The sequence below is a fragment of the Amborella trichopoda genome, chromosome 11 (genome assembly GCF_054954075.1).
Source record: "Amborella trichopoda isolate Santa Cruz 75 chromosome 11, AtrichopodaSantaCruz75HAP2 v2.0, whole genome shotgun sequence".
Taxonomy (NCBI): Eukaryota; Viridiplantae; Streptophyta; class Magnoliopsida; order Amborellales; family Amborellaceae; genus Amborella; species Amborella trichopoda.
In genome coordinates, this window is record NC_142346.1 from 45,752,970 (window position 1) to 45,772,717 (window position 19,748).

Below are 19,748 nucleotides of genomic sequence, written 5' to 3' on the forward strand. Positions count from 1 at the left end.
TATCTAATGACCAAAAATGATTGCAATCTCCATCTGATGAGTTAAATGGTCTATACTTTTCCTTTATTCGAGACCCGGGGCCTAATGAAAAAAGTAAAGCAATACCCATGCCACATTGAAAAATGCTATTTGGCAACAGAAACATATATGATGGCTTGAAAAATCTATTTGGCCCATGGGTATAGATTTTAAAGCTCTAAAAATAGTACAGATATGATCCTTGCACATTTAAAAATAAATATATCAGATACGATGTCACAAGAATATTCTTTAGCCTTAAAATACCTTCTTCTTTTTTTTTTTTCTTTTTTTTTTTTTTCATCACTATAAGGTTGAGGTGATCAATTTCAATTTGATGGTTATGCCCTGAATTACAATTCTCGATGAGATTTGAAGTACCACTTTATGCTATCCCTTAAGGCCTAGGCACTCATACTAGCCATTTTCTTTGAAAATAATTTAGAGCTAATAATATGGAATGCCCACTTATGAGTGTGGTTTGCATAAGGTTGCAGCCTTAAACAATCCAAATTAAGGTGCACCTCTAATTTTTTTATAAATATGAATTTAATATAAAATTTTTTAGGATAGTTTGAGAATTTATTTTCATATTTAATTATAAATTTTAAACTCTAAAAATTGTTTAAATCAAGTAGATCTATAAACACATAAAAAATCTTGAAAATGGATGGTCCAGATAATGTGTTGTAAAATAGGGACTCGAAATCTTTTTTTCTTTTCATATACATACATCTCAATGTTGAGATGATCAAGTAGAGGGTTTTCCAACATCCAAACAACCTTTTATGATGGATTTTTGATGTACACTTTTAATTCTACATTTGAAGGTTGCAACCTTATATAAACTTTCTTTTAAAGAATGAAACAGTTAACACAAGGTGTCAAATTTATATTGTAGAAGTAAGATGAACTTCAAAAACTACTAGAAATAGCTGTTTTGAAGCTAAAACTCCTCCAATTAATCATCTCGACCTCGGCATGTATGAACCGGAGGGAAAAAAAAAAACTTTCAAGTATTAAAAATAATGTATCTTTTAATAGATTATCCAAACCGCCTATTATCAATATTTTCATTTCTTTATAAAATCTACTTGTTCTGCACGACTTTTGAAACTTTAAATTTTGTAATTAAAATGGAAATAGATTTCTAGCCATGGCAAGGTTTCCAACACCGAGATTGTACTTTTGACATAATTTGAAGCTCCACCGTACTTTGATTGTATAGGGTGGATGGCTTATATAAACCTCGTCCTCCAAAAAATGGTTGTGGGTTTTAAAAACTTAAAATCATTAAAAAAAAATCTAAACTTTTTTACATTAAAGATAATTATCAGGTCATAAAAATCCCTAGCCGTGGGACTAATGTGCAATGCGGTCTAGCTAGACCACCATATACACACCCATAGCATTAAATATCGTGGAAGGTTTTTATAACTACCATTACATTTACGGAAAAGTTTATAGAAGGCTACACCTTAAATTGTAGAATTATATGAAAAAAAAATGCCACATATTGTACGTAATTTAGACGGTCTATTTTCATGATTTTTATGTGTATATAGATATGTTTGATTTGAACTATTTTTAAAGCTCAAAATTTGAGAATTAGAGATAAAAAAAGATTCCCGTGCCATCCTAAAAAATTTTGAAACTAAAATTGCATCTTACGACAAAATTTGGAGGTATGCTTTATTTTGATTGTTATAGGTTGTAACCTTATGCAAATCATACCATAACATTTAAGATATAAACAGTATAATAAATGGTATCGCACTATGCTTTTTTTTTTGCCATTGTTGCATTTAGCCTTCTAAGATGACTTAGAGAGAGAGAATATGTAAAGCAGTAGGGTTTTTGAGAACCCCTAGCTCGTGGAACTGAGAATCCCAAATACTGAGATCTATCGTGTACATGTAAATGCTTTTTTTTCGAGGCCAAGTCTCTCTCTCTTGAAGACCAATCTCATTTTGGAGATTCTTTTTTATAACTCCTATAGGGATGACCTTCGAATGGATGAGTATTATGTCTTTTTTAATTTTTTTATATAAATATTATTTTTTTGTTTTTCAAAAATATCTTTTTTCTTTTTACCATGATACTCTTTAAAAAAAAAAAAATGTATATAGTGATTTAACCCTCACCAAACCTAACAAAAGGCTTCATGCCTTGTAAAGGGTAATTGCCAAAGTAAGACTAACGATTGGCTTTGGGAAATTGTAGGTTTTGAAAAATCACATCTTTTGAAGAAGTAGATACTGCAAGTATCGTGGTGACCTGACATCCGTATCACTCACTTTTAATTGTTATGTTTGAAGTAAAAAGATTACTAAACAGGTTCCAAATTTTGGGTAGCACTTCCTGCGATCAAACAGAGACGTACTTTAGTGTCTGAAATCGATGGTTTTAGAAGTCCACACTACCAAAAATCAAATGTGCCATAAGAGTAGCTCCTTCATCTTCAAAACACTCGCTTGCACTCAGTCTTCGTAGGGGAGTGAGAAGAAGAGATACATTGTAAAAAGAAACGATTATTTATTTTTTATATAAAAATGTTACAATTATTTTTGTCCCATAATATTACAAAATAGAAAAAAAAAAGGGGATCGAAGAGAGGTCCATGACATCTATTTTCTAACGAAGTAGGGATGTCCTTCCCATGGAATTGTAAGTTTGTATTGGTATCTTTTGGCTTCTCCTAAAGGATAATGCCGACCTGGATGGTAATTGGCCACGTTTCAGATGCAGCATTTGTACCTTTTTTTGTGGTAAAGGGTAATGTGATCAATGAAGCGTTCTCATGTGGGGGTGGCTATGGGACTGTCAGCTTTGGCCTAGGCCGGGCTTGGTCCGGCTTAGGCTGAAGATAGTATGGCTCGGTCCAGCTTAGGCTGAAGCTCGTATGGCTCGACAATGTGTCTGGTCTTTCGAAGGTCAGGTCAGGCATGCATCTATTTTTAGGCTATGATTTACCCTGACCTGTATGCAGGCTGATTTGGGCCAAGGAGTTCCGCCCATTACGATCTTCATTTTAAATTTGTCCTAAGTTCTCTTTTGTAATTGTTTTTCGGGGAACTTTTCAAATTATCCAGCAGAGATGAACGATCTTGAGAAAATTGCATAACCTTTCCAAAATAAACTTTCTAATCAATTTACCCAACCTAACTTTTTCTAACAACGTCTATCAAAAGCCATATTTTCTAATTCTCCCACGGACCGCCACAATGAAATGCCGGTCCAGCAAAATAATCGTTGGACCGCTTCTTCCACCTGCCAGACCGCCAGAATGAAAATGATTTGTTAAGTAAGGGAAAGGTATTTTCATAAAAAAAATGAACTTTTTTGTATTAAAGTGTTTGCTAGGAAACATGCTTTTGCCCATTCCAACAAAATAATCGTCATACCGCTTCTTCCACCTGCCCGTCGGACCGCTTCTTCCACTTGCCAGACCGCCCTCTCCAGCGAAAATTGGACTGTTTCTTCTACCTGCCAGACCGCCATCTCCAGCGAAAATGATTTGTTACGTAAAAAAATGGTATTTTCATCAATAATAATAATAATAATAATAATGAACTTTTTGTATTCGGAGTGTTTACTAGGAAAGATGGTTTTTCCGGGGAAATCGTTAGGAAAAGTTGAGGTAAATTACTTGGGAAGCCTATTTTTGAAGTCACATTCTTACACCGTAACCATATTTTTTATTTAATTTCGAAATATCCCTAACAAAAACAAGGTCTTGAGTTAGAATAGCAGCAAATAGGTAGATATTAAGTTTCCTTTTGATATAGGTATTTGATAAATTTCTTATTTTTCTTTGAGTTTGAGCATTTTCTAATCTTCCGATCTTGTAAGGATCACATTATGCACACACCTGCGCAACTTGGAACATGCGCTTATGGTTTTGGGCTTCTATCAATAAAGTCCAGCAAAAACACTCATGTCTAAGAGTTTTTGTAATTTTGACATTTTTTTCACCTTTCTTGAAATTTCGCTATAAAAATATTTTAGTATCACATAATATCCTACTTTCCCTTTTATCTAAAGGTTGTGGTTTCTATATGGTTACAACTTTAAACAATCCAATTAAGGCGCACCTCTAAATTTTATCACACGAAATTTTGATGTAAAAAATTCTTAGGATTATTTTAAAATATATTTTTATATCTAATTATAAAATTTTAAACTCCAAAAATTGTTAAAATCAAGTAGATCTATAAATTTATGAAAATCTTGAAAATGAACGGTCTAGATAATGTGTTACAAGATGTACTGGTTTTGAGACTCAAAATTTTTTATTTTTCTTATTCATATATCTCGATGTCGAGATGACCAATTAGAGGGATTTTCAATACCAAAGCAACCTTTTTCGACGAATTTTTGAGGTGTATATGTAATTCTACATTTTAATGTTGCAACCTTGTATAAACTTTTTTCTTATCTAACTTGTTTACACTTATGTAACATAGATACATGTTATTGGTTTTTGAAGCTGGCCAATATATTAAAGATACGAGACTTATCTAAGACTTTAGTAATTATTTGGGCACTTCTTAGTAACCTTACTTGAAATTTCTGGTGGAGAGAGATTTCACTTTCTCTTGCATGTGTTTCATGCAAAACCGTGACATGTGATAATGCCAACTCAATGCTGCTACACATTTGGGCGAATTTGTTTTTGCAAAAGTAGTTTCATACCTCGTAAATTATAAAAATTGATTTTCTATTTCTTAAAAACTCTCCCAAATAAAGCTGCAAAAGTAGTTTCATACCTCGTAAATTATAAAAATTGATTTCTATTTCTCAAAAACTCTCCCAAATAAAGCTCTGTGCGGAAAGAAAATTTCTTTACTCCCTAAGGAGTATACTGTCCATTTACGCCCTCAGGTAAAACCCGAAGTAGGATTAATTTTGGGGATATAATGTCTTTAATACATTGATTAACCTCAAGAAAAAATAAAAAAATCCTAATTGCACTCTCTAGGAACTTGGAAAAAATACTGTCTCAAGATTGAATAGAAACCATCCAATTTTTAGAGGGTGAGATCTAAGTGGTAGAAAATTCAAATTTTAAATTTATTTTTTTGAGAATAATCATATAGTGATTTTTCCAAAATTTCATATTGAAAAAAATCCTCCCAAATAGGTCATCTGAACGAGGGAGTAAGTAAACTATGCACCCGAGTGAGCATACTATACGTGCTCTTTAACAAACATGTCTTAGTGCCATATAATATCCAATCTCCCCCATTTATCTAAATCAAGTATAAATGTGCGATGTCTTAAGGACAATTTTGATGTTGGTGTCTATAACATTCCATATCTAGGTCATAAGTGTCTATATTTTTATAAAGTAGGCATACACACATACATAGAGAGAGAGAGGTGTTTAATAATGCACAAGAAGAAAGAACAGTGAGAGAGAGAGAGAGCAATTTTCATAAAAGCAAAATCGAATGTTGGCTCAGGCATCTCCTGAACCAAGCCAAACTGCTTATTTATGTGGCGACTCGCTAAAAACATATATAGAGAAAAGGGAAAAATTCGCCATGAGACTAAAGGAGATACCCAAATCCTAACAGTGAACTAGAAGTTTCACTATGGTGAAACAACCTGGGTCTGTTCCGTGGTTGGGGCCATCTGAAACAAAGAACCCTTGTCTCAAGCCCAACTCGTACGATTACAAATCGGCTAGTCAATACTTGAAGGAAAAAATTTATATAAGTGCGAGGCTCTAAACAATTAAATTAGGCTACAAGTCAAAAAGTTCACAAGAAGAGGCTGTTTTGATGCTCAAATATCCTCAAATTGATCATCTTGACCTTAAGATGCATGGACTTGTGAAAAAAATGGATTTCAAGCTTTGAAAATAGTGCATCTTGTAATGCATTTTTTGACTGTCAATTTTCAGGATTATAAAGTTTTCATTTATCCGTTCTAAAAACAATATTTTTAAAGCGTTAATTTTTATAATTAGATATGAAAATATAGTTTAAAGCTATTACAAAGATTTTCAGTATTGAAACCAGATTTCTCGATACTATTTGAAGATGCATTTTACTTTGATTGTTTAGAGCCTCGGCTCTATGCAAACCGCACCCATATTTAAAACCACCAAGAGGAAGAACATCAATTTGGCCTTGTGGGTCCCAATTGGTTCGTATTTGCCACCTCTCCAAAAGAGTACATCAAAACCATGTAACCTTTCAATTATGTCCAATGTCAAAAGAAATTTCAAACACTATTTTGTTAACGGTAGTATATTTCAAATATAGATACTGTGGACCACGGAAAATGACCCAAAACTTTATGTTTTTCGCTGGATAAATCAAACTTCCTAGCTTTTCCTTAAACCCAAAATCGTCCTTTTTTAGTATACAATAGCATTATGAATAGTTTATGGGTAACAATGAAATTGTCTAAGTATCTATAAGCTTTGAGAAATATAGTATTATCATTTATTTGGATGGTAATGCTGATGTTTGGGTGTCAAGATAACAAAGATATCTCAAAATACTTAGAAGACAACCTTATGGAATTGTATTGCAATTTTTTTTTTTGAATTTGGGTATAATTCAATTTTTATAGAGTAGAAAATAAAGGAAAATTTTCCATCCCCGAGAAGAAACTTCCTCGCTCTTCTGATTCTCCAAATATATAAATAGAGTGCAATCTCTATAGGGCCCCAGCTTTACAAAATTTGGTACGGCCGCACCGCAAAACCCCATTAAGACGTGGCGAAGATCCTTATAATGGCTCTTTAATGTCTTTTAACTATTGACTATAGAATTTGAAGCTCTATAATAGTAGCGAGCTAGGGGTTTACGAACATTTGAATTGGATGATCAATTCTTAGTATCATCTAAGTTGAAGTGATCCATGGTTGTTGAGATCAAGACAATCTATTTATAGGTTTTGCAACATTGGAGTCATTTTTTTTAGCAAAGTAGTTAAGTAATAGATTTTGAAATGTGACTTTATGTAGCTGCAGCCCCATAAAAAAGCTTCCCATAGATAAAAGGAGAAACTCGTCCAATCGCTCTTAAGAGTTGCAGTATTAAAAATTTAAACCCATTCACTATTTTCTTTTATCTATTTTCAAATATTCCATCATTCTTTTGATTGAACCTCAAATAGCAAATTACATGGGCTGTTGGGTTGGAGAATTTATCCAAGCACATTAAAAAGTATCAATTATTTACCGGTTCACCAATTCAGCAAATAATACATAAATATCAACCAAATGATCTCATGATTATGGCTTTTCAAAATTAAATAAAAAAGTATTTAGTTGTTAAATAGTGATCCCTCATCTGCTTTTTGATAAAGTTTCTTTGAAGTTGAATATTCATCAAATCACACCTAAACAAAAGTGTTAAATAGTTCAACTCTAAGCCATGGTTTGATAAATTTCCATAAGAAAACACCTATTAAGAGACAATCATGCCTTTAACTTTTTTGAAATTCAATAAAAAGATGTCTATATAAATTTTTTCATTTTTTATTTGCATAAGAGTACTTTAATAATTATATTTAAGTGTGATGGAGACATCATGATGCGGTGGGTGGTAGATGGAGGTGCATACTTTAATAGCTTAATTAGATGTCCTCCAACTTCACACGCCCTTTCCTTGTTTTCATTCCTGGATCTCTCACACCACATTTGAACTTTGATCTGCAATGTGAATAAACAGTAAAAAGGAAGTGTGTTTTGGTTGGGGGAGAGGCTATTGTGGCCATTAAAAAATAGAGGGACAGAGGTGGGAAAGGGGCTGGGTGGCAACGGGTTGGGTCCGGTTGGACCCAGACCCGAATAGTCTTCGGGTCCAGATTTTGAACCCGGACTAGACCCAAATGCTATTCGGGTCCAAATTTTGGACCCGGACCTGATTCGTTAGGTCCAAAAGTTTGACCTATCCTGTACCCTTCGGGTTGAGCCTTTTGCCATCCTCATTATGAGTTTTTTTTGTTTTACAATCATATACCAATATTATTGATAACAAAGTCACAATCACCCCCATTAGTTTCAAGCCTTCTAATTTGTCGTTTAATAGCTAAAATTGACTACGAGTTCTTATTGTATACGATCTTTAATACACCTAAACGAATAAGCCTTCAAGTATTTTATATCCAACAGTTTATTGATACGGATCGGGTACAGGTCGATTCCAATCAGACCTAGACCCAAACCCGTATAGTGTTTGAGATCCATGTTTTGGACCCGACCCACCAGTTCTAAATATTAGACCCATACCTAGACCCATGTCGAGTATACCCTACGGATCTCAGATTGGACTTGGGTCCATTGCCAACTCTACGGGGTCGTGGTGGTCGCATCCTTACACCCACTTTGTTGTTTCCATTCCAATGGTCACGCCCTACAAATACTTAAAAAAAAACCCAACTCCTAAGCTTTTTGAAAATGGGTGAGGTTTGTACAAAGTATTAACCTTATACTGTTGACATAACGTGCACCTGAAAATTATGCCAAAAATGTAGTTTCTTGTTCGATGATATGAAAATCTATTGTTGCCTCTAATTATGAAATTTAAAATTTTAGAGATGGTGATGATCATGCAAATCCATGCGTACTTCAAAATCTTAAAAATAGACGGTCCAGATAATGCATTAAAAGATGAACTATTTTAGAACTAGAGTTCATTTTTTTTTATATTTATGAATCTCAAGGTTGAGATGATTGATTTGACGGTTTTCCAACATAACAACCTTCTCTAATAGATTTTTTAAGTGCACTTACTCGCATGGCATAAGGTTGACACCTTATATAAACTTTTTCCTTTAAAAATATATGGGTGGATAGGACTCGTCTTTCCTATTGAATTATCCCCATAAAAAAGAAAAAAAAAGAAGAGATACTCAATTAACAAAAAAAAAAGAAAAAAAAAAAAAAAAAGACAGAGAAATCTTTCAAAGTTCAAACCCTAAAAGATATCTTTCAAAGTTCAAACCCTAAAAGAGAGAGAAGACATTCAAAGGTTCTAGACACCTAGATAGAGAGAGAGAGAGGAATAAAGAATGCTTGCATTCAATGAGACGCATGGACAGAGAGAACAGTAAATCACACCCTTCCGCATTTTTGCATTGAGTCATTTTCGCACATGGGAAAGAGAATCAAGTAACTCAAGCTTGTTTTCTCCCTCACAAGTAATTTTGTGAAGGAAAATAGTTTGATAGGGCTGTAATCCTATTAAAATAAGTAAAGTCTTATCTCATACCTCATTGTAAATTGTAATTCAAGTTTTGTAAAATCTTTAATTTTGATCATTTGGGCTTGAACATTATGAAAAAGTAAAAAGATTTGAAACTCTAAAAAACATCGCACATTGTAACAAATTATCTAGACGATCTATTTTACCTTAAAAATAATTGTTCATAAATCCACTACATATCGTGAGATCTTCGATCTATTTTACCTTAGAAATAATTGTTCATAAATCCACTACATATCGTGAGATCTTTCTCATATTTTTAGTTTCTAAATTTATTATCAGTGTTAACAATTGATTTTAGAAGAGATTTTTATCGCTAAAAAGTGCTTTCAAGGATTTGAGGTGAGGCTTTATTTTGTCTCCATAAAGCGTAGGCCTAACTTCATTCTTTTGGAAATATATGACCATATGAATGTAGACGGAGAGGGGCGGGGTAAAATTGCAGTAAACCAGGATTTCCCTACACCAACCAAGAGAGAGAAGAGGGGTAAATTATAATCCACCAAGTTTTCCACAGAGAAAGAGAGCAAGTGAATTCCAATTGACCAAGTTCTAGAGAGAGAGAAATGGGTAAATTGCAATAAACCAAGTTTCAGAGAGAGATGGGTAAATTGCAAAAAACCAAGTTTTTGTCCACGCCCAACAACAATGGTTGCACATTAATGCAAGGTGCGGGAACAGTGGGTGGTCATCGCCTCAGCATTCACTTTGAAAAAAACCCACTTCATATTTTTGCACCAAACCCCATAATTTCTGCAGATTCTTGCTTCTATTCGCCAAATTCTTTCCTGTTTTTTTATCATTGTTTTTGTTCTTATTATGTGTCAATGATGGATTTATAAGCAACGCACAACCCAAAGGTACCTCTGGTTTCTCTCTCTAGTTTCAGAGATTTTCTCTGGTTTTCTCTCTCTAGTTCTAAGAGGTTCGAATGGGAAACAATCTCATATGCATACCCAGAAAAGATGGGAAAGATATAAGATCAGAGAGTAGAAAGAAAGTGAGATCACAAAGGAAGATGAGTGTTGAAGAGGAGTTGATTCATAGGCAAGCTCTGGCAATGGCTTTTCACCAGCATCAGTCTCAGTCTCAGAGGTTTGATGGTTCGATGTCTCGACGAATAAGCAAACAGGGGGGTCCTGGGACCTCAAGTTCTCGACGCCGAAATCTCTCAGATTCCTTCTCTAATGGAAAACTGGTGAGAAATTACAATACATACGTATTTGTTATTCTCTTCCTCCCTCCCTCCCTCGCTCTCTCTCTTTCTCTCTCTCTCTCTCTCTCTATCTCACTCTCTCTCTCTCTCTCTCTGGCTCTCTCGCTCTCTCTCTCTCTCTCTCTCTCTCTCTCTCTCTCTCTGTTTTTCTATTGACACTGAGACATGGGCATGATAGCCTCTGCTTTTTGTGGTTGTTCATCAGTTATAATTTGGCATCTCATCTTTTGGCGTTGTGTATTGCTTTTTGTGTAGGAAAAAAAGGACTTTTGAAGATGGGGTTTTTCTTGTGCTTTATGTTTCTTCTTAAAATATTTCACATGATTCCATATGGGTTTTTTGGGAATTATGATGCCAGTTAACCCTGAATTCAATATATTCATATTTGGAGCTTTACAACCATAATTCTCAAGAGGGGGACAGGAATGATTGCTTTTGTGCAAAAAAATTCAAGCTTTATGCTTTCTGTGATTGTTTCTATGAGCTTGAGATAGTGGCTTTGGGGATTTGGAGTCCTTGGGTCCCATGAAAAAGTAGGTCTTGCAAAAGTGATCATCAGAGTGAGTGTCTTATGAGTAACTTGCTTCTCTTTTGAGAGGCCTAACTCTGTTGACATTAAACAAAAATCAGGCCTTCTTATCATCTTTATGCTCTTTGATAGTTTGATCAAATGATAATAGCTAGTACAAGTTTTTTATTTTCTTTCTTATTCATAAGTTGGCTTGAAATCGGTGGCCTCAAAGTCGCCGCTTGTAACTTTGAGGTCATGTCCAATTGAGCCATGTCTCTGCTGGGGTAAAGGAATAAAAATTACTCAGAGCAGAAATCCATAATGGACACCATGCAACTTAAAGGAAAAAGAAAAAGAAAAAAATAAATGTATTTTATAGTAAAATCCATGCTGATATCCAGTTATATTCCTTGAAATCTCCTGAGACACTTCTCCAAGTACTGACATGGGAAAATTCATGTGTTCCTTTCAAGCATGAAGTATTGCATTATTACACATCATCATCACAATAAGGTCTCATGGCACTTGTTAATGGGTCATGTTGGTGGGTATTGGACTAATTAGCCAATTGCTTATTTGTTCTTTTTTATATGGAAACAAACACCAATATATGGTAGTGCATTTTGGGTTGCCTGGTCCTAAACTCAACAATATGGTTGAGTTTCATCTCTAGTCAAGAAATAGGCTGAAAACAGTTGTTTTGCATGAAGGCGGGAAGCACAATTACTCTTACAATGAACATGGAGTAAACCAAGGAACATAAATATACAATTTAATGCCCATTTATGCTTCTTATGGGTGGTGCTCTCTTTGTTGTATCAAGATGAGGATGATCAAAAAATGCAATATCCAATAAATTGTGTTCTAATTGTTTAAGAAATGCCATGCAGCGCTCTGAACTCCTAGCGATTGTAAAATTGCCATTTCTTTGAATATTTTATCTCTAGGTGCTTCTGATGAGCAAGGGTGGTGGTTGAAATCATCAAGTAATTGGGTGAATCACAGTATTGGCTTTGCTGTGCATCATTCCTTCCTCCACACCGTATTTACATTTTAATGGCTTTCTCTTACCTTCTACCTAAACCCTTATTGTTTTCGTTGAACACTCTATAGTGAGTTCCATGGATCCTATTTTTGACAAAGGTATATCCCATGAAAATTTAGCTGTATTTATTACTTGAAGAAATTTGTTTTCAGTGGGGTTTTAAGTGTGATTGTTAGATATGCTATGAAGAGCTTTGCTCATGATCAAGTTGTCCTTGGTAAAAGCCGAGACTGAGTGCTGACTCTTCCAATAAACATTAATATAAAATAAGTTTGAGTAGGCATTACTTGTGCATTACTTGTAAGCATAGTTAAAAAACTTATTACTTAAAAAAATTAAGAGTTTAAAATATTTAACACAGAGGAAAAGTTACTAAAATATGGAAATCATTGTCATAATATTGGGAGTTTATATATGATTCTAAATATTTTGAACTGAGTAAAACATAGTTACGTTTCCTTCGAGTGCTTTCTGTGAACTCCAAAACTTAGGAGTATCATTTTGTGTAATCTTTAAAGATCATCTTCACTGGATGGTGGAAGAGCACATACATGCAATGGCCTTAGTATGCAACAATGAAGAAACCACTCCAATGGTGGTGAAAGTTGTGAATCTTGTGGTGACTAGATTCTGTGACCTCATAGGAATTGAAACCTGAGTCCCTCAATTCAGATATGATACCATGTTAATTCTGCATGTGGAAATCACAAAAGCATCTCAGTAGCACCAATTATAAATACAATACAACTAACTTATTAAAAGAAAACACCACGCACATGCATGTAAAGAAAGTGCCGATGGCCGCAATAGCCTCAATAACCAAGTTTGGTATCAATAAAATCCAATATGGGCGAAACATGTAAACTACCTTTGTACACTAAAAGTAACATGTTATGCACTATTCATCATGCTTCTGTGATATGCTGACCTTTATTTATTATTCATAGTTAAAAGGTTTGGGAGTTGGAACCTGTGTCCTCAATTTAGCTGTGATATCATGTCAACACTGCATGTGGAAATCATGAGATCATTTGAAGAACACCATTTGTGAATCTAATATTGACAACTTACTGAAAGTAAAAGGCTATGCATATGCATATGCCACAAAGTGTCAATGGCCACAATATCCTCATTAACCAATTATGGTATCAATAAAATCCAATAAAGGTGAAATACGTAAACCATAACAAAAGTAATTGCTTATCTACTATTGCTGTAATACAATAATCTTTATTCATCATGCAATGATTCATGTGTACAATCTTTCATGCTTGGAGTAAAACTGGAGGTAGAGAAAGTTTAAAGTTCCGATATGAGGCTGATTCATATGGATATTGCAAGAAGTAATTCCATGTGGGAAAATATTTCAATTCACACCTAAGAGTTGAACTATATAACATCAAATTTCAAAGGAGCTCATCATTCTTTTGATCAAATTTCAAATAGCCCATCAAAGTACAAATCATAAATTTCTTGGGAAATTATCAAATCACACCTTGGCTGAAAGTTAAATAGTTGATCTCTTGGTGTGATTTGATAAATTATCCGCCTCTTGCTATTGCCTAGAAACAAGAATTGGTGGGTCTGTTGCATTTATAGAGCTAGAAATGTTTGTGTGCATGTGTGTGATTGTTGCAGGGGTGGGGGTTGGGTTGGTTCTTAGGTGTTTTTGGTGTAGATAGAGTACTGTTTTGGATAGTAAAATGCTTACAGGAGAAGATAGTGAAAATTTTGAATTTAGCTACTGCTCATTTCCTATTATCAATGCATCTGTTGTATTGGCAGTTGTTATATGGATTAGTTAAATTGAGTGGTGGTTTGTATGTACATGAAACTCACTACTAAATGCTGTTGTAGATGTCCTCTGAAGAGCAAAACTCATGTTTGGTAGTCAATAAATTTAAATGCACAAGGAAATGGCTTATGTATATGTCAAGAAGGATTGTTGACACGGAAAGATTTGCATTTGGGTTTCAGTCATTTAGTTTCTATCAAAGCGTTTATACTTCCACTATTTTGCTTCTCGCATTGTTCTATAGTTTTATACATAAATTGTTTATTGTATGTAGCACTTGTATAATATATAGGTGGTTAAATATATCAAAAAATTACATAGGTGATTTTATGTCTTTCTGATTTTGGCATTGTATTTTCACAGTCCTCAGATGTTCTAGATAATTTGGAAACAAAAAAATTTGTTCTAGTTCATGGAGAAGGGTTTGGAGCATGGTGTTGGTACAAGTCGATTTCTCTATTGGAGGAGGCAGGATTTCATCCCATTGCATTAGATCTTTCTGGGTCAGGAATTGACCATACAGACACAAATGGTATCACAACACTGGCAGAATATGCAAGTCCTTTGACTAATTTTTTAAAGAGTCTCCCTGAAAATGAGAAGGTGAGCCTCAACTGATGAAAACCATGTCCTCAACCTCACGAATTAGTAGTCAATTTACATATGAGTATAATATAACCTATGGACCATTGGTAACCATTCCACAGGGCTGACCATTGTCTGCATGACAATTTTTGGTGGGTCCCACTTTCTCCTGTGGACAGTGACCCTGATGGCATATTCTTTTTTCCATAATCTATTGGATTGTTGTGTCTTAGTAGTATTCTCTGGTCATTTTGATTATGGTACCCATCTCCTTTACATGTTTACATTATGAATGATATTTTTCCACAGGTTATTGTTGTTGGTCACAGTTGTGCTGGGGCATGCTTATCATATGCTCTTGAGCATTACCCGAAAAAAATTTCAAAAGCAATTTACTTAAGTGCCACAATGGTCAGACATGGGCAGCGGCCATTTGATGTGTTCACGGATGAGGTACTTTATTACTTTAGATATTCCATAGGGAAAATATCAATAGTTTGGATTGTTGTAATCACTGGTTATGTGTACATTGATGCCTTATCCCACCTTCCTACCTCATACGAGGCATTTACAATTTGCAGTTGATTTCTGCTGAGGTTTTTATGAAGGAATCACAACTTCTCATGTATGGTAATGGCAAAGACAGATCTCCAACGGGTCTCAAGCTTGAAAAAAACCAAATCAACAAGCTATATTTCAATCAGAGTCCAGCTAAGGTATATTATTGGTCATATTTCTTTTTATATGTTCCCTGCCCAAATTTTGTCAGTAAGTGTCAAATTTTGGCACGCTTTTGAGTGTTAAGCAATTACAGTTGTTTTTAGGATTTTGAATTAGTGTTAAAAGAGTACTGCTTTGTCAAGGTCTTATATGTTTGGGTTAGATTGGTTATAAATCATTGTAGGGATAATCATTTTTCAAATTAATTTCTTTAACTGTTACTGAATTATTTATCCATAAGGACTCTGCATCTCAGGCATATGTACTTAATGGGATGTTCAAAATAACTCATTTAGTTGTTGAGCTATTCTATTGTAATATAGCTAAGTTGGGATTTTTGAATTGTTTGAAAGTTGGGCATATTGATGGTTCATTCAACGATGAATTTCTATTTATTGTTCTCCAATTATGATGTATCCTATCGACCATATTAACAAATACTAGATATGAATAAGATGAAATTTATGATTGATAGAAGGTTATTATTCATGCACTTATCATTGTTTAATGTCTGGCAGAGTGCTTGACTGCATCCCTTTTCTAGTAGTATCGTTGCATCTTATTTTTAAACCTCTCTGCACATTGTAATTATCTTTTCCATTCACAATCTTTATTATACATTTTTTCATACAAATATGCCCTTGAGGGGAAATTTGGTGATCCTAGATTTTAAAACTTGTCCTGCCAAATTTGTTGGATTCTATTAGTATTAAAAAAATTGACTCGGCCAAGGTACTCAAGACCTGGCCGAGGCGATTTAATCGGGCGAGTCCGAGTAACTCGCCTGAGTCCAGCTCTTCTTTTTTATATAGAAAATGGAAAGCAAACGTTATTATATATATTAGTAGTGCCATCTTGATACAGAACCTTGCAAGCGAGCATGTTGGTTAGTATCCTGTTCATAAAGGACCTCTTCTAAAGACGTCTCGACATCCATTCTCGGGGACGACCGATTTTTTTTTGGAACTCAAAAAAATAGATTTTGGAACTATTAAAAAAGGATGTCTTTAAAAAGTGACAAGCGTAGAAATCGAACCTCCACTAGGGCAAAACTTACCGGTAGAGCTATCCAATAAAACATTCAAGCGCAGCTGAAATAAAGTTGACGTGATAATATATTTGAAGTTTAAAAAATTCTGTACAACCTACTCGGCTAAAACTCGCCTCACCCATAGGACGAGGCCGAGTTACTCAGCCAATTTTTGAAACCATGGATTCTACCATAGTTTCAGATAGTATTGCTCCAATTCCTAAGGGCGTGTTTGTCTTTTCGAAGACAGTTTTGGAAACTGTCTTCCAAGGAACTGGATCCCTCAAGTTCCATGGCCACTCATTGAAGTTGCAGTATCCACTTTTTAACTTTAAATATAATGTAAGTCGATACTGCAGTATCACTTTAGTATAACAATTCCCTGTTATCAAGTAGGGAAGTGCTACAATACTGGAAGATGGATCTCCAAAATTGCATCTTCTAGAAAACAAGCACGCCCTAAGAGTTCATACTTAAAAATAATACCACTTCTGGTTGTGGGACTAGTATCAGATTTTCAAATTGGATTCATCTTTGTCCTGTTTGAAATTTTTACTGAATTTCTTTCCTGATTGTAGTGGCCTTTAGTCATCATCCTCAACCAAAATGAGAGAGAGAGAGAGGGAGTATGATTCCTATGCTGAGTTCCAAACTTTCCATCAATGTGCATGTCATTGGATGGTGATGACCCTGATGGATTACGGTTTCCTTAGTCGATTGGATTATGGCATACTTGCCTTGTTCATGAGGCCTGTTGAAGCAAGGGTAGCTATGCAACCATACTTCATTGGTTTTTAGTATGTTTTCCCTTATTCATTTTGAGTTCCTTAGCTTGTGTTTGTATAAAGCTGGATGTTCTGGATTGATTTGCTTATGACACTTTCAACATGCTTCCATCTCTACTCTTTCTTTCCTCAGAGAATTTACTTGAAAGTAATTGCCAACTCTAACCTGAGGAGTGATAGCTCACTCTGTATTACTGAGAATTGAAGTGAAGGAGCAAGTCCCTAGAAACCAGATTATTCCTCGTGATTCCACAATTTTTGTTGATTATCCTGCCCAAGTTAGGCATCTATTTACACGTGGACCTTCAATCAGAATTTGAGCCCACTCCCTTATCACACACCTCTCTATTGTTGATGATGTTGATGCCATATGTGAGAGAGAGAGAGAGATTTTATTCTAAGCTCCTATGCATGATTTCTTTGCTAAGGTTGGAAGACTTGGGTATGACAGGATGTTGCCTTAGCAGCTGTGTCCATGCGCCCCATACCATTGAAACCTATAATGGAGAGCCTCTCTTTGACACCTGAAAAGTACGGGAATGCACGCCGCTTCTATGTGCAAACACTTGAGGACCGAGCTCTCTCATCAGACATTCAAGAGAAGTTAGTGAGAGAAAACCCACCAGAGGGTGTGTACAAGCTGAAGGGTAGTGATCATTGCCCCTTCTTCTCTAAGCCTCAGTCATTACACAAGGTCCTACTCGAGATTGCCCAACTACCTTAGTGTACAACTTTTCATGTAAATTATTGCTTCATTTCGAGATACAAGTAATATGAGGGTATTTTTGCCATTTTTTGCAATAAATTTATTTTGCTATTTGTGGGAGGTATTGGGTATATTGCTTAGGGATAGGAGTCAGTTGGATTCTAAATTTTGCACAAGTGTGAGTCTCATCTTAGTGACCAAAAGAATAAAATGAACTTGGACAAAAAAAAGGGGGAGAAATTGATTCCGAAATTTTTTGTTAGAACGATTCATCCACCAAATGGATGGAGGTATTTAGAAACTCAAAATCAACTTTTTGTATTTGGAAATTATTTATCTTTTCAAGTGAAAGATGTGCAGAATTTTAGACCAAAAATCACCATTCCCCTACAACTATATGACCCCATTCCCCTAGATTGCCCATCTATTACCAACAAATGCCCTTCAGTAATCTGTTGAAGTGTAGTTGTGGAACATTTGGGATCTGAGGTGCAAAATAGAGCGATTAAGTTTTCAGGCACTGGAAACTTGTAGTCATTTTCCAATCATATTGTGAAAGAAACAATTTGATGGGTTGGCTTATATGTTGGGAGCTCTTATTTTGGTGCCCATGGTTGTGGCAACCATTTCCATGAGAATAAAGTAGAAGGACAAAAAATTCATATATATATAAAAAAAAAAAAAGTGGTGTGGAACTTTGCAACTATTACATTTAAAGAACTACTAACAAATAAGGGCAGCAGAGAAGTACCAATAAAAAAAAGTGGAAATCATATAAATGTAAATTTAGGAGTATAGATCCATTTTTTAGAGGAAAAAAATATGAAAATTATATACGAGTAAGAGTATAGGACCATTTTTTAGAGGATAAAATATATAAAAATTATATAGAAGTAGAGTACAAAACCATTTTTCAGAAGAGAAAAATATGAAATATAACTTGTAATCCATTTTCTCTTGTTTGTCGAAATTACAACTTAAAGCCTATAAAGAAGTTTGGAATAAAGTGCCCCTGGTTACATGTTAACATTATATTGAGGGAAATTTATCTAAGAGGTTAACAATTTAACACTTTACCTATATTTTTTATTTGATTTCAAAATACCTATAAAAATTGTTAACACTTTACCTATATTTTTTATTTAATTTCAAAATACCCATAAAAAAACACGACCTTGTAATAGTTCCAAAAGAATAAACTATTGAATAGCTCATGTCTTATAGATATTTTGATGAATTTTCTTTTTTTAATGATAAACTTGAGACTTGGCGAGGAGAAATCTAGATGTGTGTGGCACTCCACCCTGACAGCTTTTGCCTAGAATCCATTGCCCGTTGTACATTAACATTAAAAAAAAAGGAGACAAAAGAAGAAAGGAAAAAAGAAAAAAAAACAAAAGTGCTCATTTATATACATGGAAACAAGCTAAAAACAAAAGGTAATGAATGCAACATTTAATAAGTTCTATATCAAGCATTAAGGGGATTGTATACAATGAGATCATTTATCTTTAATACAAAGTGGACATAATTACTTACAATCATTCGATGTGAAATTTAAAAGCTTGAATGCGTCACAAAGTTCAAAAAAAATTCTTTTGGAGTATGAACTTGGTGATGGACCATATATAATTTAACGATGTGTTTTGATGTCCCAAAGGACTGAAATTCAGCTAGCTACTTACTAAGATACCATTTGAATGCTCCTGTATTTCCATCAAATAAGGCCCCATTTGAATCTAGAAAAGGGACTACTAATGAATAAAGATGTTTTCTAAAGTTTCACATTGAGGACTTCAAACGCATCCCAAACCATTATGAATCCCCTTCCGCATCAGATCGATGAATTTGGAGCTCCCAAACACGAAAAACTTTGAAGAGTGAACCCTAGCAGTCCAAAATTAAATGTTCGTATTTGCAGGAGGCATTATTATAGTGGTCTAGATCTGCCAAAATTTTGTACCCAAAATCCATCTCCAAGATTGATTTTGAGAGTGTGAACTCAAATGCAATAGGGACATTCCCAGACACGCCTAAACAGTAACCCCTTCAAAATAAGGGGACCCTTACCCAGGAATACCAGGAGCTGACCAAATATTGCCAGGTGAAC

At 34.6% G+C, this 19,748-nt stretch overlaps 1 protein-coding gene across 2 annotated transcripts; it reads left to right on the top strand.

Moving 5' to 3' along the window:
• Positions 1 to 9,763: 9,763 nt before the first annotated feature.
• Positions 9,764 to 17,749, top strand: LOC18448460 (putative methylesterase 14, chloroplastic). Of its 2 annotated transcripts, none has more exons than XM_088850991.1 (5): positions 9,764 to 10,443; positions 14,176 to 14,415; positions 14,707 to 14,850; positions 14,979 to 15,113; positions 17,361 to 17,749. In XM_088850991.1, the coding sequence occupies exons 1-5, from the start codon at positions 10,177 to 10,179 to the stop codon at positions 17,394 to 17,396; spliced, it is 822 nt and encodes a 273-aa protein (XP_088707117.1). In that variant the 5' UTR covers positions 9,764 to 10,176; the 3' UTR covers positions 17,397 to 17,749. The 2 variants fall into 2 exon arrangements, with proteins under 2 accessions (XP_088707117.1, XP_006858583.2); XM_006858521.4 differs by having other exon boundaries at positions 17,384 to 17,749.
• The last annotated feature ends 1,999 nt before the right edge of the window (positions 17,750 to 19,748 follow it).

Coding starts and splice junctions, on each gene's coding strand:
- LOC18448460 (XM_006858521.4), top strand. CDS start 10,177: ATGGGAAACAATCTCATATGCATACCCAGAAAAGATGGGAAAGATATA. Junction 10,444..14,175: donor CCTTCTCTAATGGAAAACTG/GTGAGAAATTAC, acceptor GTATTTTCACAG/TCCTCAGATGTTCTAGATAA. Junction 15,114..17,383: donor TCAATCAGAGTCCAGCTAAG/GTATATTATTGG, acceptor TGGGTATGACAG/GATGTTGCCTTAGCAGCTGT.